The 19286-nt window shown below is 53.1% G+C and overlaps 1 protein-coding gene across 1 annotated transcript; it reads right to left on the reverse strand.

Annotated features, from left to right (window-relative positions):
* Positions 1-950: 950 nt before the first annotated feature.
* CADM4 (cell adhesion molecule 4) lies at positions 951-14393 on the reverse strand. Its single transcript, XM_054588574.1, has 9 exons — positions 14291-14393; positions 4811-4957; positions 4320-4472; positions 3930-4064; positions 3382-3546; positions 3161-3251; positions 2844-3016; positions 1921-2049; positions 951-1412 (listed from the first exon to the last, which is right to left on the reverse strand). Exons 1-9 carry the CDS (start codon positions 14352-14354, stop codon positions 1303-1305), a joined length of 1167 nt encoding a protein of 388 aa, XP_054444549.1. The 5' UTR covers positions 14355-14393; the 3' UTR covers positions 951-1302.
* Positions 14394-19286: the final 4893 nt, after the last annotated feature.

The raw sequence follows: 19286 nt of genomic DNA on the forward strand, positions 1-19286 counted from the left end.
TAGATATTTACTCTCCCTCTCCTCCCTTCCTTCCGCTCTTGCAAATAAAATCTTTTTTAAAAAAGAAAGTTGCCCTGGAGACTGATGTCTTTGGTGGGGGTAAACCAGAGGAAGGATGACTGTGGGGATAAGAATCTCAATAGGGAACTGAAGAGGTAAGACCCTGTGACTATTTGGCTGAAGGAATGTCTAGGAAAACAAATCCCACATTTTCCTCTCTAGGAGGGTAAGGTGCCTCTGGTGAGGTAAAAACCTCTTGGCCTATATGATTCATCAGTGACTCCCGTCCCTTAGTTCAGTTCCCCTCCCAACATGGTGCAGCTCTGGGCAGAGGGACAGACACACAGCCACCCCAAACGTGTTCTCTCCTCAGTTTAATGGTGGTTAGTGGGATTGCCAAACCCCCTCCCCATTCCCCTCCCCGCCCCGTACAAAATATTGTGTGTGTGTGTGTGTGTGTGTGTGTATGTGTATTTTGAACAAGAAAATGGGGGCAAAAGCCAGGAATTGGGGAGGGGGCAAAATCTGATATTTTCATACAGATTTTTGATTTTTTTAATATATTATATATAAAACCATAGAGACCAACATACCCCCCTAAACTCCTTTTCCTCTCCCTGGGGGGCCTGGAGGAGAGATGGGGAAGGCACCCCCAGGAGTGGGTAGACAGACAAATATAAGTGGGACAGATGTGGGGGGAGGAGGTGGAAGGAAGGGGAGCCCAGGAACCTGGGGAAGGGGGTTGGAGAAGAGGGCTGGGGCTGTCTCCCTCACCTCCTCCATCAAAGCTATGACACAAAGACACAGAATCCCTGTTTCCACACCCTCCCTCCCACCCTCACGCCCACCGTGCAAACATGGCTTTGCAAAGAGGTGCCCAGAGCTCTGTGGAACTCCTACAATGGCTGGCATGGGGTCTGGGACCCCCAAAGAAATCTGTGTGTCCCCCTCCCTGCCCACCCCACCCTTCCCCAAATCTGATCCCCTCCCCACAAGACCTGGTTCTGCAGCCTAGGGGCCCTGGCCTTCCCCCACTTATCTTCCCTAACCCAATCCCTACCACCCTCCCTGGACTTGGGGGATTTGGACCTTTGGCCCCTGCCCCCTGGGGGACCCAGATCTCTGGGACCTTGCTTCTGGCCCTGGCTGAGACCCAGGCATCTGACACCCCCATCCCTGCCCAAACGTCTGAGGTGTTAGTGGTGGGAGGAGATGCCCACCATCCCAGACTCTGGTAAATGTCTTTGCAGCTGGCAGTGGGGTGGACCCCAGCCCAGGCCCAGGCCTGGGGTAGAGGTGGGGTCAGATGAAGAATTCTTCTTTCCTCTTGTGTCCGTCGCTGCCATTGAGGAAGGCTTCTCTTGCTTCTCCCTGCTCATCCAAACCACTGGCCTCGTGGGTCAAATAGGAGCCTGAGGAGGTGACAGAACCCCGGTCAGAAGAGACATATATGTGAAGCCAGGAGTTGGACAGAAATATATGGGAAGAAGGAGACAGACAAGAGATATCAGATGAAGGAAGAGGGAGAAACAGAACATGGAGGGGGAGTCAAGACCATGGAATAGTAAAATGGGCAGAGAAGGGTAAAGCAGAATTAGGAAGACGCCCAAATTCACATAAAGATCAGCCCTTATTCGTTCTATTGGTGATATCCCCTTGCTCTGTTCCCAATGAATCCAGCAATTAGGAAGATACATCGTTCAACTGACACCCACGGCCTTACTTCCACTTCAATGTTTCACCCCTTCTGGTCATGGGCGAAAGACCCATCCCCCTTCGAATCTTGACTTCAGGTCCCTCAGGTTTTGGAACCCTGGGTCTAGACTGCCATCTCTCGAATTTAGACTCTAGGTCATGCCCCCTTCCCAATCCCACAACCAACCACCCCTCTAGCTGAATTCAGACCCCGTCCCCACTCACCCTTCTGCCGGACCGAGCACCAGACCATGCCCACCAGCACACATATGATCAAAAACACCAATAGCGCCAGAATGCCGCCCACAATGGCGTAGGGCACCGACGTCTGAGCCTCTACCACCGCACCGGGGTCTGCCAGAGGAATAGGGCACAGGACAAGTGTCAGAGGACAGTCCCAGCTCAACTCCTTCGCTGCCAACCTGTTAAACCATTCTCTAACTGTGCCCCTTAACATGTTCCCCCCTTCTAATTCCGGCCACCTGGTGGGCCCTTCTCATGGCTTCCCTCTTTCCTGAAGCTCCACTTCCTCAAGGAATGCACGTTGATTTGTATACTGCCCCACAGGCCCCTGAGTCATTTTGCTAATACCTTCCCTGACTCCTTTCCTCACCCCCCCCCCCCGGGGAACAGAAACAGCACATCTCTTTTGACTCTGTTTCTTCCCACATGGAAACTCAGGTCCAAGTCCCTTACCATCTTGTCTAAAACGCTCCAGGTATTTAAAACGCTAGCTAGAGCCCAAACACTTGCAAAATTCCTGCTGCACCGTCTTAAGAGCTACACACATAACACTTGCTTTTTGCTAGGGGCCATTCCAACCACTTCATATACTTAGCTCATGTAATCACACACGCTGCGACAGGTGCTATTGTTTACTTCCACTTTACCGATGAGCAAACTAAGGCGCAGACTACGTCACTCGCAATAGGATGTTACAGAGCGGAACCTGAACCCGCACGGTCAGTCTGGCCCCAGAACTGTAAGAACTTTGTGCGCTGTTCACTCCCTGGAATCACTTCGCACAGGCCGCGCCCCCCCCCCGGACCCCGCCCCCCCGCCACGCATCCGGTACGCAACGCAGGGACCCCGGTAGACCCCGCCCAGCCTTGAGCCTCGCCCCCAGGCCTGCGGCAGCCGGCACTCACCGTAGACCACGAGCACATAGAGCGCCCTCGCGTGGCCGTGCTTGTTCGACGCCTCGCAAGTGTAGGTGCCATTATCTGCAGATACCAGCCCAGGCAGCGTAAGCGTCTCGCCGACCGCCTCCGCCCGCTCCGGCAAAGACTCATTCCCGCGGTTCCAGCGGATCTGATTCGGCCTGGACGGGGGGTAGAGTGAGAGTTAGGGACGCAGGTGCCAGCACCCAATTCAGACTTCTCAGGAATCTAGATATGCAGCATCTCCAAATAAGAGGGTCCCGACTACCCCTTTTCTTCTAGGGGTCTCGGACCTCAGAGCTCACCTGGGATTCCCTGTTATAGCACACGTCAGCACCAGCGTGTCTCCCTCCCTCACCACAGCCTGGGAGGCATGGATCCGGGCCGTGGGGGAGTCTGTGGGCAGAAGTGACATGGGAGAGTGATTGTCAGGACCATCACGAGGGGTTAGAAACCCTCCCGAGGTCGGACGGCTGGCGTTGGGATCCCCCCACCACCGTCGGGTCTCTGCCCACCGGGCACTTACACTGCACATCCAGCACGTACTGCGTCTGCTTGCTGTGTCCCGAGGGCAGCGCCTGGTTCTGCGCCTCGCAGATGATGATACCGCCGTCGTCCTTGCGGTCTACACGGAACCTCACAGTGCTCTTCACGCTCCACACCTTCCCATTTTCCTTGCTGCTGCTCACACCTGCCACGCCCCGACCCGACCCGACACCTTCAGTCCAGGATTCCGGGCCCCCCCCCACCCCAGCCAATCCCAAAGCAGGCAATTTGCTAAGCTCCGCCCCTGAGTGACAGGCCTCGCCTCTAGTTTCCAAACCACTAGCCTCCCCAACCAAGCCCGCAATCCTGAGTGCCTCTTCCCAAAGCTCCTCTCTCTTTCACGCCCACGCTGTCTCATCTCTCAGTGTATTCAATAGCTACATATTGCTTGGATGACATCTCCCAGACCTGTGCGCCCTGCCCGCACTCCAGTCTTTCATAAGCCCCGCCTCGTGGAATCCCACTCCTCTCAAGCCCCGTCCCTCGCTGGCACCTTCCCTACCCCTCGTACCCTACTTCGGGTACTACCTTTCAGCTCCTTGCGGTCGCGGTACCAGCGCAGGGCGGCGGCAGGCCGAGACCGAGGAACCAGGCAGCTGAGCTCCACCTCGCCGCCCTCCACCGCCTGCTCCCGGACTTCCACCACAGGATTCTCTGGGGCCACTGCCGCAGGGAAAAGGGGGTAAGGGAGAAGGTCAGAGGAGGCATCCAGGTGGGTTCAAAGTGGACAGGCTGCGAGATTCCAGCGATCAAAGGGAACAAGGGTCAAACATAGAGTCCAGAGGTCAGGAAAGCCTCCCACATTGCCTGGGCCCAGATGTTCAGGAGGTTAAAAACAGCCAGGGTCCGGCCTCAGGATAAGGGCTAAGCAGGGGAGAAAGGAGGAGGGGATAGGTTGGAGGAGGGGAAAGTGGTTACCCAGCACAGTGAGCGTGGCAATCTGGTGGTGGGTGTCCTCCGTGTAGAGCTGGCAGAAGTAGCCCCCCTCGTCTTCCAGGCGAGCATCTGAGAGTCGGATCCTCACTCTGCGAGGGGAGAACTCCTCCAGCTGGAAACGCTCATCCTTCAGGGCTAGAGGGAGGGACGAAGCAGGAGTGAATCTCGGGAACCCTGGCCCCAGGAGTTCCATCCTTCCTCCAGGAGCTTACAGTCCAGCCATACCTATGTGTCTATGTGCCCACCAATTACTCCCTAGGGGACCCAGATTGACTCAGGCCCTCCCACCCACGGGAGTAGGAGTCCAAACCCCCAGCTCCATGCTACATGAGGACCCAGGAGCCCAGGCCCCCAGTCCCTCCCTCCCTCAGGCCAGGGGATCCAGAGTCTCGGCTCTGCCCTCTTTCTGGTCACAGGAATCAGGCCCCAGCCCTCCTCCTTCAAGACTCAGGATTTCGGACCCCAGCACTCACCGCGGGTGCCATTGAAGAAGAGGGTCTGCCGGGCTGGGTTCTGAATGACAACTATGGACCCATCATACTGGTGCAGACGGCAGGTTATCTCGGCCACCCCTCCCTCAGCCACTGTCACATTCTCTGCCTGTACTTCCTGTCCTGCTCCTGGATCAATAGGCAGAGAGACAGGATAGGAGACTTGTTGAGGGCTGCAATTCAATCTTTGCTCTCTCCTATTCCTCTGCCATCCAAACCTCCGACCCCTCTCCTTCCCCCTCGCATCCGCTTTGTCACATCCAACTTTTCCCGCAGGCCGGCTAGAGTCCAGGAGATGGACTCTATAGGGGGATGCACAGGGCACACTGGGAGCCCAGAGGAAAGGGAAGCAAACGCTGCCTAGGGACCCCTCCTGAAAGTGGCCAGAGGTGACCTCTGAAAATCGTTCACTCTTCACTTGACCCAGAAAACCCCATAAAATCACGCAAATCAAGGGGTTCAAATCTTTGTGTTCACTTGAAGAACACTCATGACACTGCCCAGGCCATCAAGGGTACATATATTCAAAAAGCCACCAAGGACATGAAGGATATCACTTTACAGAAGCAATGTGTGCCATTCCATCATTACAACGGTAGAATTGATAGGTGTGTGTCCAGGCCAAACAGTGGGTCTGGGCACAGGGTGGTGGCCCAAAAGGACTGTTGAATTTTTGTTGCACATGCTTAAAAATGAAGAGAGTAATGTGGAACTTAAGGGTTTAGATGGAGATGCTCTGGTCATCGAGCACACCCAGTGAACAAAGCTCCCAAGATGCAGCACAGAACTTACAGAGCTCATGGGCAGATTAACCCGTACATGAATTCTCCCTGCCACACTGAGATGATCCTCAGTGAGAAAGAGCAGATTGTTCCTAAACTGGAAAAGGAGGTTGCACAGAAGAAAAAGATACTCCAAAAGAAATTGAAGAAACAAAAACGTATGGCCCAGGAGTAAATTCAGCATAAAATAAACACTAGTAAAAGTTAAAAAAAAAAAAAAAAAAAACTGCTTAGGAAGATGGATGATTAGAGAAGGTTCTGGAAGAAAGCTCTATTGGATCCAGATCTTGAGTAAACAGTTCACAGGCATGGGAAACTGCTATGTGTTCACCAAACCGCATCTTTTACGCCTGGGCACATGCTGTAGCTCATCTGCAGAGATGACCACAACACTCTTCCCGTCCCCTTATGTGCCCTTTGTAAGGTGACTTTGCTGCTCTGCCCATTACGGAGGCACTCAGACCCTAGGAATCTGTACAGGCCTTGTGACTTGCTTTGACCAACAGAACTTGCTAGAAGTGATATATTATATTGATATGAGTTCTGGAGCCTAGGCCTCAAGAGACCTTGCAGCCTCTGCTCTTGCCCTCTTGCTGCCCTGAGACTGTCAAGTGAAGATGCCTGGACTAGCTTCCTTGACGATAAGAGACTGCGTGGAGGGAGAAGCCCAGCCAACAGTCAGTGCTACCTCCTGGTCCTGTGAGTGAGGCCATCCTGGACCATCTAGCCCCAGGGAGACCACCAGATGACTGTAGCCACATGAGGGACCCCAGGTGTGGAAAGAACTGCCCAGCTGATCCAGTCCAAATTGTTGACTCCAGAGTCATGAGCAAATAACATGATTGTTTAAAGCTACTAAGTTTTAGATGGCCTGTTACACCCTTAAATTTAACTGGTACAACACATGATTAGACTATATTTGCCAGCGTCCCTTGTACTTAGCCATGTGACTGACTTCTAGCCAACGGGGTGCAAGTAGAAGAGAGAAACACCTCTTCCAGACTGGCTCATCTCACATCCTTCTCTCCCCCACCCCCCCTCACTCACATCCCTCTTAATGGCTGAATGGAGAGGACTCCAGGGAGCCCAGAGGAGGATAGGATCACAAGCTTGGGAGCCTGGGCCCCTGACTGGCTGCCCCCGTGACTTGTCTGCACGGAACTGTAACCTGAGTGAGAAATACACTTTTTTTTTTTTTTTTTTTTTGGTAAAGCCACTGAGATTTCAGGGCTGTTTGTTATAGAAGTTAACCAACCTGATTAACCCGGCAGAGGAACAAGGTAGGCAATTAGTAAGGGGGTGTGTTTTCAGCAGAGGAAACAACCTGGAATAAAGCTCAAAGCTGAGATTAATCAGCAGCAGCATCACCATCATTATGGTGTTTCTTTCATCTTCAAAATAACAACCACAACAGCCACTGTTTATTAGGCACCTGCTGTCCCAGACTCTGGGCTGAGGGCACCAGCTATATAATTTCCATTTAATCATCACAGTATCTGAATAAGGTAGGCACCATTATTAATCTCCAGTTTTCTTCCAGTTCCCATTTTACAGATGAGAAAATTGTTCCAGAGAAAATGACTTGCTCAAGGTCACATCCCAAGCATCCAGATCTCTCTGATTCTATATCCTAGGTCTACATCCACTCCTGGCTGTACAGGTGCAAAGTGTCCAGCACTGGTGAGGGTTTGTGGGATGCGCTGGTGGAGGGCCTCAAACGCCAAGCTAGGAGATTAGCTTTTATCCTGAAGGCCAGTGGAGGTTTGGAGCATGAATGAGCCAGAATCACATCTGGTTATTTACCTTTAAATGTTGGATAACTATTGCTTCATGTCTCTTACAGTCTGTCTCATTCATTTATTTGAGTATTTCCCAAGCAGTGGGTAGGTTTTCCAGGGCTGGATGCCCAGAGATGAGTCAGCTGAGGTCCCTGTCCTGGAGGGCCTTTCAAGATTTATGGGGAGGTAGACACAACTCACTGTAATATCCCACCAAAAGTGTAATGTTCCCTGTAGGAAAGATAGGTAACCTCATTTGGGGGGCGAGGGGTGGAAAAGATTAATTCCAGGGGATGAAAGCAGAGAGAGCTAGCTTCCTACCCCAACATCCGTGCTTCCCTTTCTCCTTAGCAAAAGATCCCTGATTGTATTTTATGGTTGCCCCGTGCCGAGCGGAAAGATATACTTCTAAGACTGTCTTGCAGCTAAGTGAGGCCATGTGAAAGTTTTGTCCAATTAGATGTAAGACGAAGTGTCATGTGATAATTTGAGGAGCATTGCCTAAAAGGGGGAGACAAGTACCTTGTCCACCAGGTCACTTTTGTGCTGCTTGGGACTAGGATGTGATGCCTATAGAGTTCTGGCAGCCATGTTGGACTATGAGGACAAGGGCCCAGGGAGGGTGGAACCAAGAGGTGGAAGATGCCAGGGTCTCTGGTGATGATGTAGAGCTCCCATTAAAACCCCTGGATGCCTACTCCTGGACTTCTCTTATGTCTGAGTTTAACTTTTTGTGTTTTTCAGCTCTATTTTGGGTTTATATAGTACCTCCTGAAATATCAAGCTTCACATGTCCAATCTAAATGTCTTCCTCTTCATGTTTTCTCAATCTCTGTAAATGTCACAACCATCTACCCAGTTGCTTAGGCCAAAAATCTAGAAATCATGCAAGTTCTCACCATGTCCCTCATCGCTAACATCTATTCGATCAGCAAGATCTATCCATTCCACCTCTGAAACATATCCCGAATCTATTCACCGTTGTCTACCTCTTCTACCATAACCCTAGTCCAACTGCACTATCTCTTACTTTGACCTTTAAGAGCTACTCATGGTTCTCTTGCTTCCGTGCCTACTTTCTACCAGGTCCTTCTCCACACAGCAGCTAGATGGGTTTTCCAAAAAGGTAAATCAGATCAACTCACCTCTCTGCTTAAAACCCTTCGACAGCCGTCCATTTCACTTGGAATAAAATCTACATTCCTTCCCCGGGCCTTCAAGATGCTCTGCGACCGGGCCTCTCTCCGGCCGCAGTTCCAATCACCGTCACTTCACTCTAGCCTCCCTGGCCTTGATGTGCTTCAGATACGCTGAGCTTGTCACCACCTCAGGGCCTTTGCACTTGCTCTTTCCTTTGCCTGGAATGTTGTTTCCCCTTCATCATCCCAGGACTGTCTGCTGTTCTTATTTGGGTCTCTGTTCACAGCAACACCTCTTCGGAGTGACTTTTTCTCCCCATTCCTTCCCCTCCAGAACACTTTCTATTTCATCACCATTGTTTTATTTTTCTATGGAAATTTCACTGAAGTTATTTTATTAATTTGCTCACTTGTTTATTGCCTGTCCCCCAGCACGACAATATACACCCCATGAAGCAGGGACACAAGCCACTGATTGGGTTTACTGCTGTACCGCTAGTGCCTAGAAGTGTGCCTGGCACTAGATAAATGTCTACAGATCGAGGACTGAATGAATGGCATGTGTCAGGCAGGACCTCATTTCAGCCTCCCAACAACTTTGTGACATCGCTATTCTCATCTCAAACACCTGGGTTGATCCCAGCCGGACCACTTGCCGTCTGTGTGATCTTGGGCAACTGGCTTAACCTTCCTGAGCCTCGGATGGCCCGCCTGTGAAATAGGGATGATGCCAGCGCCTGCCCCATAGGGATCAGCCCAGTGCCTTGAGCTCAGGGAGCCGTCTCTGCAAAGCTGCTATTATTTCAACCCCCAGAAACTTGCCCATGCAATGAAAACCGGCCTGCCTGCTCAAATTGGTGCTTTAGAAAAAAAAAAAATTTGAAGCCTGTCCACGGATCCTAGACCTCAGGGTCAGTTTAATGCTAGGCCCCCCATTTTACAGATGTGGAGAATGAGGCTCAGGGGTCCCAGGCAAGGTAGTGGCAGAAACTCAACATCTCCGGAGAGCCATCGGGACCTCTGGATCTGCCCCCCCAAAATTTGTCCCCTGCTCTCTGCTTGAGGGTGCACATGGGGTGAGGGTGGGGGGCTTTTGTCTTATTCCCTCCCCCTCCTGAAGATTCAGTAACCAACAGTGTCTGTGCCTGGAATATTAATGTCCCAGGAGCTTTTGTTTCAGGGTTGGGGGTGGTGAGGCGGGACTTTCTGATCAGAGAGGAGTTGAGCTTTTGGGACTAGGGCACTGGCCCTTTAAACTGTGTTGACAGCTTGGAGTCGTCATGGGGATGGTGCCTGGAAAAGGGACGGGAGGGTCTGAGAAAGAGTGGCTGAGCAGGTGACAAGTAGAGACCCAGAATCCAGCACTCTGCCCTCTCAGACCCAGGAATCCAGCCCCAACTGCCTCCTCTCCCAGGAGCCAGGAGTCCAGGCTCCTAGTGCCCTCTTCCATCAGGACCCAAAAGTCTGGGTTCTCAGCATCTTCCTCCCTCAAACCCAGAAGTCCCCAGGCACCAGCCTCTCTCCCCTCAAATTCAAGAGTCTGGGCCTTCAGCCCCCTCCTCCTTCAGGACCCAGGAGCCAGGGGTCCAGAGTACACAGCTGGCGGATGTTTCCACGGAAACTAAGCGGGGTGGGGGAGCACTTCCTGGGTCCTGAGTCAGCGAATACACACGGGAGTCTCAAGGTCACGGTTCCAGGAAGGTCACAGCCACCCCCTCCGTATCCGCTCCCCAGGAGGCTCTGTGGCATCATGCCTCTATCCCCTACTTCCTCCCCTGGGGAGGTGGTACATCCCTACGTCCTGACTGAACCCCCCCTCAGCCCCCCATCAATGGCGGAGTCCGAACATCCTTGCACAAAGCATCAATTCTTCCCCAGCTCAGCCTTCTGAAGGCGCCTGTATTCACAGGACCTAGGCGTCAGGGTCCCACCCCCTCCTCCCTCAGAAACCTGGAGTGGGACCCCCAGCCCTGTCCTCTCTCAAGACTCAGGAGTCTATGCTCCCCACCCCTCCCTCTCTCAAGACCTAGGAGTATGAAACCCCAGACTCCTTCTCTCTCAGAACCCAGGAGTCCAGGCCCGCGGGCCCCCCTCCTCAGACCTAGGAGTCTAAGACCCAGCCCCCTCCTCCTTCAGACCCTGAAGTCCAAGACCCCAGCCTCTCCTCCCTCTGACACACGTGTCCAGGATGCCTAGCTTCCTCCTCCCTCAGACCCAGGCGCTCAGGACCCCGGCTTCCCCCACTCTTCTGGAAACTTTCGACTCCAGGTCTGCAGTCCTCAACTCCCCGCACCACAGTCCTGCCTTCCCCTGGCCCCCTGTGCCCCTCCTACCGGAGACCAAGCATCAGGTGGGGGCAGAGGGGTGAGTCAGCAGCCTCACACACAAAGTGTCCCCTGTGGCCCCCACGTTCCTCGGATATTCAGAACTCCCTGGATTCCAGGCTTTAGGCCCAGGCAGGGGGTGGGGGAGTCCTCTGGAGATTCCCCCTGGGTTGGGGGTCAGGGGAGAAATTCCTGCTCCGGGAAGGGTGCAAGCCTGCACTGAGTGCCCACTGTCCTATCCTCCACCCCCGGTGCCCTCTCTTCACCCCCCCTCCCAGAAGGGCCCAGGCTCTGCTGCTGCCCTCTTGCCCTACTGGGCGCCTGCGGAGGAGCCTTGGTGCCTGGTTCCCAGAGGCCCTAGGGGCCCGGGGTCTGCACAGGCAGGAACCAGTGGGTGCTTGGGTCCTGGTGCCACAGGCCAATGAGCGCTGGCAAGCCTGACTGTCTCCAAGTCCCCCCCGCCCCACCCAGAGAGAGAAAGCTGTCTTTGTGTTCCCCAAGACGGGGACAGGCCAGGCTCGCACGACATTAACCCACCCAGGCCCCAGCCCTGCTGTGTCTAAGGTCTTGGAATCCTGTAGAATCTGACCCCAACTATAGGGACTTAGGCAACCGACTCATGGGTGGGTGGGGGTCAGTGACAGAAACCTCCCAAGACCTGCACCCGGGGCTGACTCGCACTGCGGGGAAGGCCCCCCCCCCCCCTTTCTCGGAGTGACTGGTCAGAACTTTAGCAGGGAAAAGTGAGTCATTTGGGAGGAAAACATTATTTGGGATCAACAAGCTCCCCCTTCACAAAGCCCCTCAACTCTAACAGCCTCTCTATCTTTTCTTTGTATCTGGATATGTTTCCTCAGCGCCCTTCCGTTCCGGTTCCTGGCCTATGCATCTCTCTGCCTGCCTGTGTGCATCTCTCTGCCTGCCTGTGTGCATCTCTGGACAGACAACACATCTCTCTCTCCCACTTCCTCCCGCCTGCCCACCTGGACCCTTCTTTCTTTTGGCATAAATCTCATCATCTTCTGCTATTCGTGGCAGATGAGGGAGCCAAGAAAGAGAGAACACATTTTTGAAAGGACACAAACGGACGCCATCTCCTGTCCCTACTCCTGCTGGCTGGGCAAGGTGAGAGAGGAAGGAGGGTGACTAAAAGGGAAATGTGGGGACCATGCACACCCCCTGAAATCTAGTGGCCAAGGCCATTCAGAAGCAGCCAATGAAAAGGAAAGCAGACAGGGCCCTCTGAGATCATGTACTCCAGCTCCTTTGCCCCATGCTTTGCAGAAGAGGAAAGCGAGGCTCAGAGAGTGCCGGGGGCTGATACATGAGTACCCCACAGAGGACTGGTTCCCTGGCTCGCGGCCCAGAGTGCTTCCCATGACACCAGCTGTCCCCCAACTTTAAAGCCCCACGATTCAGAGAAAGTTAACAGACGAGATTAGAGTACCAGGGTGCAGGGACTTTAAATAAGGAACAAACCTGTAAAGCTAACCTCCCAGAAGTGCTGAATAAAAGACTCTTGAACTGAGTAGGTGGTCATCTTAGGCTATCTTCTGATCCTGAGACTCCGAAATCCCACAGGTCTAAGCTGTCAAGATTCTACATGTCAAAGACGTCAAAATTCAGGATCTCCAAGAGGCTAGAATGCTAACGCTATCAAGGTTCTAGAATTTTAAAGGTATCAAGATTCTAAAGATTTTGGGATTCTAGAGTCCTAAAGATATCAGTGTTCTAGAATACCCTCAGGTTCTCTGTTTACTGGATTCGTTGGATCTAGGATTCTGAGGCTGGTTTTTAGGGCCTAAAAAATGAAGAAAGGAAAATAAAATTCAATGGAAATGTAGCTAAGGTACCAAAGTGCTCATCTGGGAAATTGTGGCATGCCTGTCGCAAAGAAAGAAGGTAATGAGGCAGGTTCTGAAGCAATGGCAGAAGTCTACAGAAGAATGCAAGATAGAGGGTGAAAGGTCAGCTTTGCCCCTCACCTTGTCAGGGGTTCAAGCTGGAGTTCCTTCCCTTTCAGATCACTGAGTTCAACTTCCATACTTTATAGAGAATGAAACTGAGCCCTAGAGAGAGGAGGGTGCCTGCCATCAGTTGCTGGGGCAAGTGGCACAGAGTCCGGATTTACCCCCAGGCCCCCAGCCCTGTACCCTCTGGTTACACTCCTCTCCCAAATCGCCACAGAACCTCCATCCCTCCCATTTATGCCCAGCCACCGCCCAGTCCTCCATTCCTCCCAAGAGTGGCTTTACCCACCGGGGAGGAGGTGGCCTGTGGCAGGTTGGAGGCACACAAGTGTGAAGGTATGAGTGACATTTCCTGACCTTGTCCCCAGTCTCAGGTTCACCCTATCTTGCAAGTCCCCAGCTTTTTCCCCAGAGTGTGTTAAAGGTACGGGGATGGCTCCCCGGGCGTTCTGGAGGGGGCTTCTCTGTAAGTCGTGGCCTGGGCGTGTGAATGGATGGGGATGGGCAGCACCGGGGACGCATTTGCTGAATGCACGTGTGTGCCCACATGCCAGGGTCCACCACACAATTCTAACCCCCCACCCCCAACACACATTTCTCCAAGGCCCTTTAGGGTGCCTGTCTGACTCAGTTCCTCTCCAGGGGCACAGAGTGATAGAGAGATGGAGGGACGTAGCATGCAGATGGGGATCCCAGGATGGAGGTGGTAAGGGCAGAGAGGGGGCGCAGAGAGACGGGACCGGGAGACAGTGGGACAGATAGAAAGGGATGGGGGATGAGCGAGATGGGTGACAGGGGGAGCTAGAGAAAGAGAAATGACAGAAAGATTAGGGGCCGAGAAACAAGGGGATGGGACAGATGAGGGACAGAGGAAAAGGAGCAGAAAAACAAGGGTGACAACAAGACAGGGGCAGAGAGGGAGAGCAGAAATGCAGAGGGACAGAGAAGAGGGAATAAAGAGGATGATGGGGGACAGAGTGACCCATTAGAAGGGACAGAGACCAAGGGACAGAGGTGGGGGACAAAGACAGGATAGAGAGGTGGGGGAGAGGGGCAGACGGGGTGGGGGGCGGACAGGACTTCGAGACTGAGGGACAGAGGACAAGGGTAGGGGGACAAGGAGAGAGACTGAGGGACTCAGAGACAGGCGGACAGAGGGACGCAGAGAGCGGACAGAGGGACAGCGGGACCGGCCCGGAGAAGGCGGGCTGGGAGGAGAAGGGGGGTGTCTCGGGCCCTTTGTCCCCGCTGGGATCGGGGCCTGTGCGGGGTGGGGGAGCTGCGGCACGGCGGCCGGGGCGCGCGCCCCCTCCCCCGCTCGCGGCTCCCGGCTCCCGGCCCGCGCTGCGCTTTGTCCCGGGGAGGGGGCCCGGCCCGGCCCCGCGCGCATTGTTCGGCCTCTGCGGCCCCGCGGCGGCCGGGCTGTCACCGCGGCGCGCCCCCCGCCCCGGCCCGGCCCCCGACCCTACCTGGCCCCGCCGCGGCCGCCCACAGCAGCAGCAGCGGCCACTGGAAGCGCCGGGCCCGGCCCATGGTGCCGCCGCTGCCACCGCCTGCTCCCGGCCCGGCACCTGCACCTCCCGCGCAGCCCGCCCCGCCCCCGCCCCGCCCCCTACCCGCCCGGAGGCGGGGCTCCGGGGCCGGGGCGGGGCCGGGGCGGGGCCGGGTTGGGGGCGGAGGGGCAGATGGCGAGGCCAGAACGCGCCGCAGGACCCTGGGGCGAGAGGACACCGGTGGGGAGGCGGTGGGGCGTGCAGGGGAGCGTGTGAGCGGGACAGGGCTGAGGAAAGTGTGCGGTGCTGGGTGAGGGCAGAGGTAGTGGGTGTTGAGCCAAAAAGTAGGAGCGTGTAGGTGTGTGCGAGGGTAAGAACGCAGTGTGAAAGTGTGTGTGAAGGTGAGTGTGCATGTGAAAGGGGAGGGTGTGAGGGTGTTGTTGGAAGACTGTGCGCAGGGACAGGTGTTGTGTGGGGGTAAGGGGTGGGGGGCAGTCACTGTGTGTGAAGTTGGGGTGTGTGAGTGGGTGTGTAAAGGGGAGACTGTTGTGTGAGGAGAGGGTGTGAGCATTGAGGGACGGAGCATGTTTCGTGGGAGAGGTGAGCGTGAGAAATGTGTGGACAGGTGAGCGAGGGTGAAGGTGTCACACAGGACGGACTGGGAGGTGAGCCACCTTGAGAGGGAAGTCAGCAGCTTCGCGTTTGGGCAGGTCCAAGACCCCCCAGGGCAGGGCAGGGCAGGGCTGGGCTGGGCTGGGAGCACGGCCTGGGTCAGATCCCACCCTCCCTCCTATCCTGACCCGAGAACCCCGTGTTTCCGCATCATTACGGGGAGGGGCCCCCCGAAAGTGAACCAACTGGAAGGAAGCCTGAGTCCTGCCTGACTCTCAGGGAGGGAGAGGCTCCTGTGGACACACCCCAGGCCTTCAGTCCAGCCACCCCACCCCCTTCCCTCCTCTTCCTGCCTTGTCTCTCTTTGTGCCCCTGTCTCTCTGTGCCCTCCCCACTTCTCTCCCATCTTTGGTGCTCACTCACTGCTACACCCTTGGCTCCCTTCTCCCTTCTGGAGAGTGGGTCTCCCTGGCCCCACTTCTGTGGGACCTTGTAGACCTGGTGCAGGATTATCACCCTTCAGGACCCAAGAAGAGCAAGAAACCATGCAAGGTGGGAGGCCGCAACCTCTTCCCGGACCTTTGACAATTAGGTAAATTGAGACATGCCAACTATGAAAATCCTTGCTTGTTATCTCCATCACTACCAAAATAGTCTATAACCAGGCGCGCCAAGGACTTCGGCTCCAGACCCCCTTTCTGTCCTCAGTGCCCAGCTCCCAGCCTCTTCTCTGTCCTTTGGACCAAATCTCCCATCAAACTCTGTATCCCCAGGACCACAGCTCTGAGTGATTCCTTCCTTTTTCATTCTCAGTTTATACACTTCCGTAACCTGGGGAAAGAGATGGTTGGTGTGGATCATTTCTAATCCTTCCAGTGCTGTGTGTTAGGAAAGGTGGGAGAGAGGTGTCTAACCTGGATTTGGTCAGGGGGTAGCTAATAGGTGTCTTTGCCCCCAAGAACCTATAGGTCTCCTGGCCCATGGCTCTAACTAATAATATCTCTTGCTCCAGCTGCAGGGCACCCTGGGAGATGTTTTGGTTCTCATCTCTCTTCTTTTGATCCCACATCTTCTTCTACCTCAGGACATCACGAGAGTGGTGGCCCTGTCCCCATTCTCCTCCAGGATACTTTATCTTTTAAGGTTTTCATGCAGGCGACAGCAAATCCAACCCAACTGGCTTAAAGGAAAGAGAATTATATAAAAATAGTCTTGGACATGGTCAGCTTAAGCACGGACCATCCATCCCCGTCCTTAGGATAAATGTCTCTCCTCATGTTGCAGGAGGGCTGGCAAAGGCACCTGGAACCATGCTTTTCCTTCACATCTGGGAAGGGCAGAGAGAGAAAAAGACAGATACACTGAGAGAACCTGAGGTGAGATGAGAGAAAGGGAGAGAGGAGAGACGGGAAATATTTTCCCCAGGAGGCCCTAGAAAAACCTTTCATTGTGCCTCATTGGTCCAGATGATGCCACCTGCCTATCATGGAACCAATATCAATGGCCAGGGGATGAGATTATGCTGATTAAGTCAGACATGAGCCAAAGACACCCCCTACCCCCAGGCCAGGGGTGAAATCAGCTTTTTCTCTAACAGAAACGGCACTGGGGAGACAGCTGCTGTGCCTGCTACTTGGGGGGAAGGGAAGGGAGTGGGCTGCACATCATGAGTTGACTGTTCCTGAGTTTTGGAAGTCTTGGAACGGTGCAGACTTTGTTAGTTGTGTACTTAGTGTCATTCTGTGAGAGAATAGAAAGACATATTTGGTCTTGACCATGTGGCTCTGTTGGTTGGAGCATTGTTCTGTGCACCAAAAGGTTGCCAGTTCGATACCTCGTCAGGGCACATACCTATAGGTTGCAAATTTGATCCCCAGTTGGGGCACATATAGGAGGCAACCAATCAATGTTTCTCTCTCACATCCATGTCTGTCTGTCTGTCTGTCCGTCTCAGTATGAAGAACCACTCCCCCAACACACAAACACACAGTTGATGACCAGAACTGTTGTGATTATGGTCGTAGTGTGAAAGTACAGGTGATACACAGGAGAGAGACACAGTAAGGAAGAACCAGGTTTTATCCTATACAGAAAGAAGGCTGGTTGGTTTTTCTTCCCTAATACACATTGCCTCCGGCTTTGATCCTCCCTAAAAAGGAAATACTAGTTTGGGTCAGGCATCCCACCTTTCTTTAATAGCCAGGTGATGTGAGAGAGGTCCTAGGAATGGGGTCTGAATACAGTTTGCCAAATATTGTGGTTCTTTGCCTCCTTCCCGTGGTTGCCATAGACATGGGTGTATGTAACAAGTCAGAGAAATAAAATGTGAGGGCAAGTTGGCGTGTAAGTTTTGGGATAACATTTCTTTGTTTTGAAAAACGTGACCCAAGTAGATATAGCCCTTCGTTATTGTCCGTGAATGGGGGTGTGAGGTCTGGAACTGCAGTGGCCACCTTGAGGCCAGGGATGGATAAGCCTGAGTGGATCCTTTCGGACAGAGTGGAAACGTTGAACTAGTCAACCCACGAACTGCCCTGACTCGTGTTCTCTTGTTCTCTGAGACAATCAGTCTCCTCTTGGTTTTGATCATTTTGCATTGTGTGTCCTGTCACATACAACCTCGGCCCCCATATTGCCTGTGATTCACACAGAATCCAAGGAGGCAGCCCTATTTGCAGATGAAAACATCCTAAATGAGAGTTTTCTTTTGCAGTTGCTCCCCTGTCCTTGTGATAGGCTCTCTCTCACAGAGGTTGTTTTCCCAGCTCTCGGTGAGTGGGCTGCATACCATGAGAATTGCAGGAGCAGTATCTGCTTGTTTACAACCTATTAGTGGCTTTTTATCTTTTAAAGATTTTATTCATTTATTTTTAGAGAGAGGGGAAGGGAGGGAGAAAGAGAGGGAGAAAAACAGCTATATGTGTTGCTGCTCACGCACCCCCTGCTGGGGACCTCGCCGGCAACCCATGCCTGTGCCCTGACTGGGAATCAAACTGGTGACCCTTTGGTTCGCAGGATGGCACTCAATCCAGTGAGTCACACCAGCCAGGACTGAAGTGGCCTCTTTGATGTGGGTTGTGGGCACAGCCCTGACCCAAACTGGATCCCATCGCAGTCTGTCTGCTAAAAGTTTAGAACCAGGACCCAGTAGTTCTTGGTACTTGGCATTTCAAGGGCATCTTTGGCTACTATGTGTGAAGCAAAAGAAGGTAGTCTGTGGAGGGATGGAAAAATGAAGCGAAACCCACGAGGGAAGCCACACTTTTGAGAAACAGAGAGACAGACAGATTTTGCAAAAGGGAGACAACCATAATTTCACACACAGATTTTCAGTTCTGTTTCCCATCCCTGGTGAGGCCCAGAGACCTAGCTCTTGCCTGAATTCTAAACTTCTAATAATGTTGTCATTTTTGCTTAAGTCAGCTTAAATAGATTTTACTTTTTACAAGCGAGATCCATGAACAAAATCTTGGGAGCCATTAACAATGAAGGCCTGATTACAAGCTGTGGTTTAGAACATTATGAGAAATTTGTCCCTAGCCTCAACATCTGCTGTAGGGCATGATAGGAGATGTAATCCTAGCCTTCAGTCTCTGCCATTGTGTCTCATCGGAAATGCAGCCTTTGCCTCAGTTCCTGCTAAAAGGCGTCATGGGAAATGTGGTGCTAGCCTCCACCCTCTGGTAGGGCACCACGGTGGATGCAGTTCTAGCCTCCAATTTCTGTCATAGGGAATCATGGTGAAGCTGAAACTATTCTCAATTTTAATTATGGAGCATCTCAGAAAATGTCATCTTGGCCTCATCTCTGCTGTAGGGCATCATAGGAGATAGAGTCCTAGCCCAGTTTGCGCTGTAAGATACCATAGAATATGTAGTCTTTCCTTCCTTTGTTCCTTCCTTCTTTTCTTTACCACCTGCCATATCCCAGGCACTATTCTGGGCACCGGGAAGACAGTGGTAAGCGAATGAAAGGCCTTGCTCTTTATGGGGATTATAATGGGGTGAATTAGCAAACAAATAAATGACTGTTCCAGTTAACCATTGCGGCATAGCAAAATAACCCCAAACCCAGCGGTATAAAACTACAACCTTTTCATTTGATGATTCTGTGCATCACGGACTATCAGCGAGACACAGCAGGACCAGTGCACATCAGCTCCACAAAGGACTGGAGCCAACACGGGCTGACTGGAACAGCGGGAGGTGGCTGGGTGGCTTATGGGGGCTCTTGAAACCTTGGTTCTGGCTGTTAACTGGCCTTGTGGGTTGAATTGTGTCCCCTCAAAATATATGTTGAGTCGTAACCCTCAGGATCTAGAAGTGTGATCTTATTCGAAAATAGTTAGGATGAGGTCATA

The sequence above is a fragment of the Pteronotus mesoamericanus genome, unplaced genomic scaffold (assembly GCF_021234165.1).
Source record: "Pteronotus mesoamericanus isolate MK-2021 breed Mesoamerican mustached bat unplaced genomic scaffold, CSHL_Meso_final scaffold_137, whole genome shotgun sequence".
Taxonomy (NCBI): domain Eukaryota; kingdom Metazoa; phylum Chordata; class Mammalia; order Chiroptera; family Mormoopidae; genus Pteronotus; species Pteronotus mesoamericanus.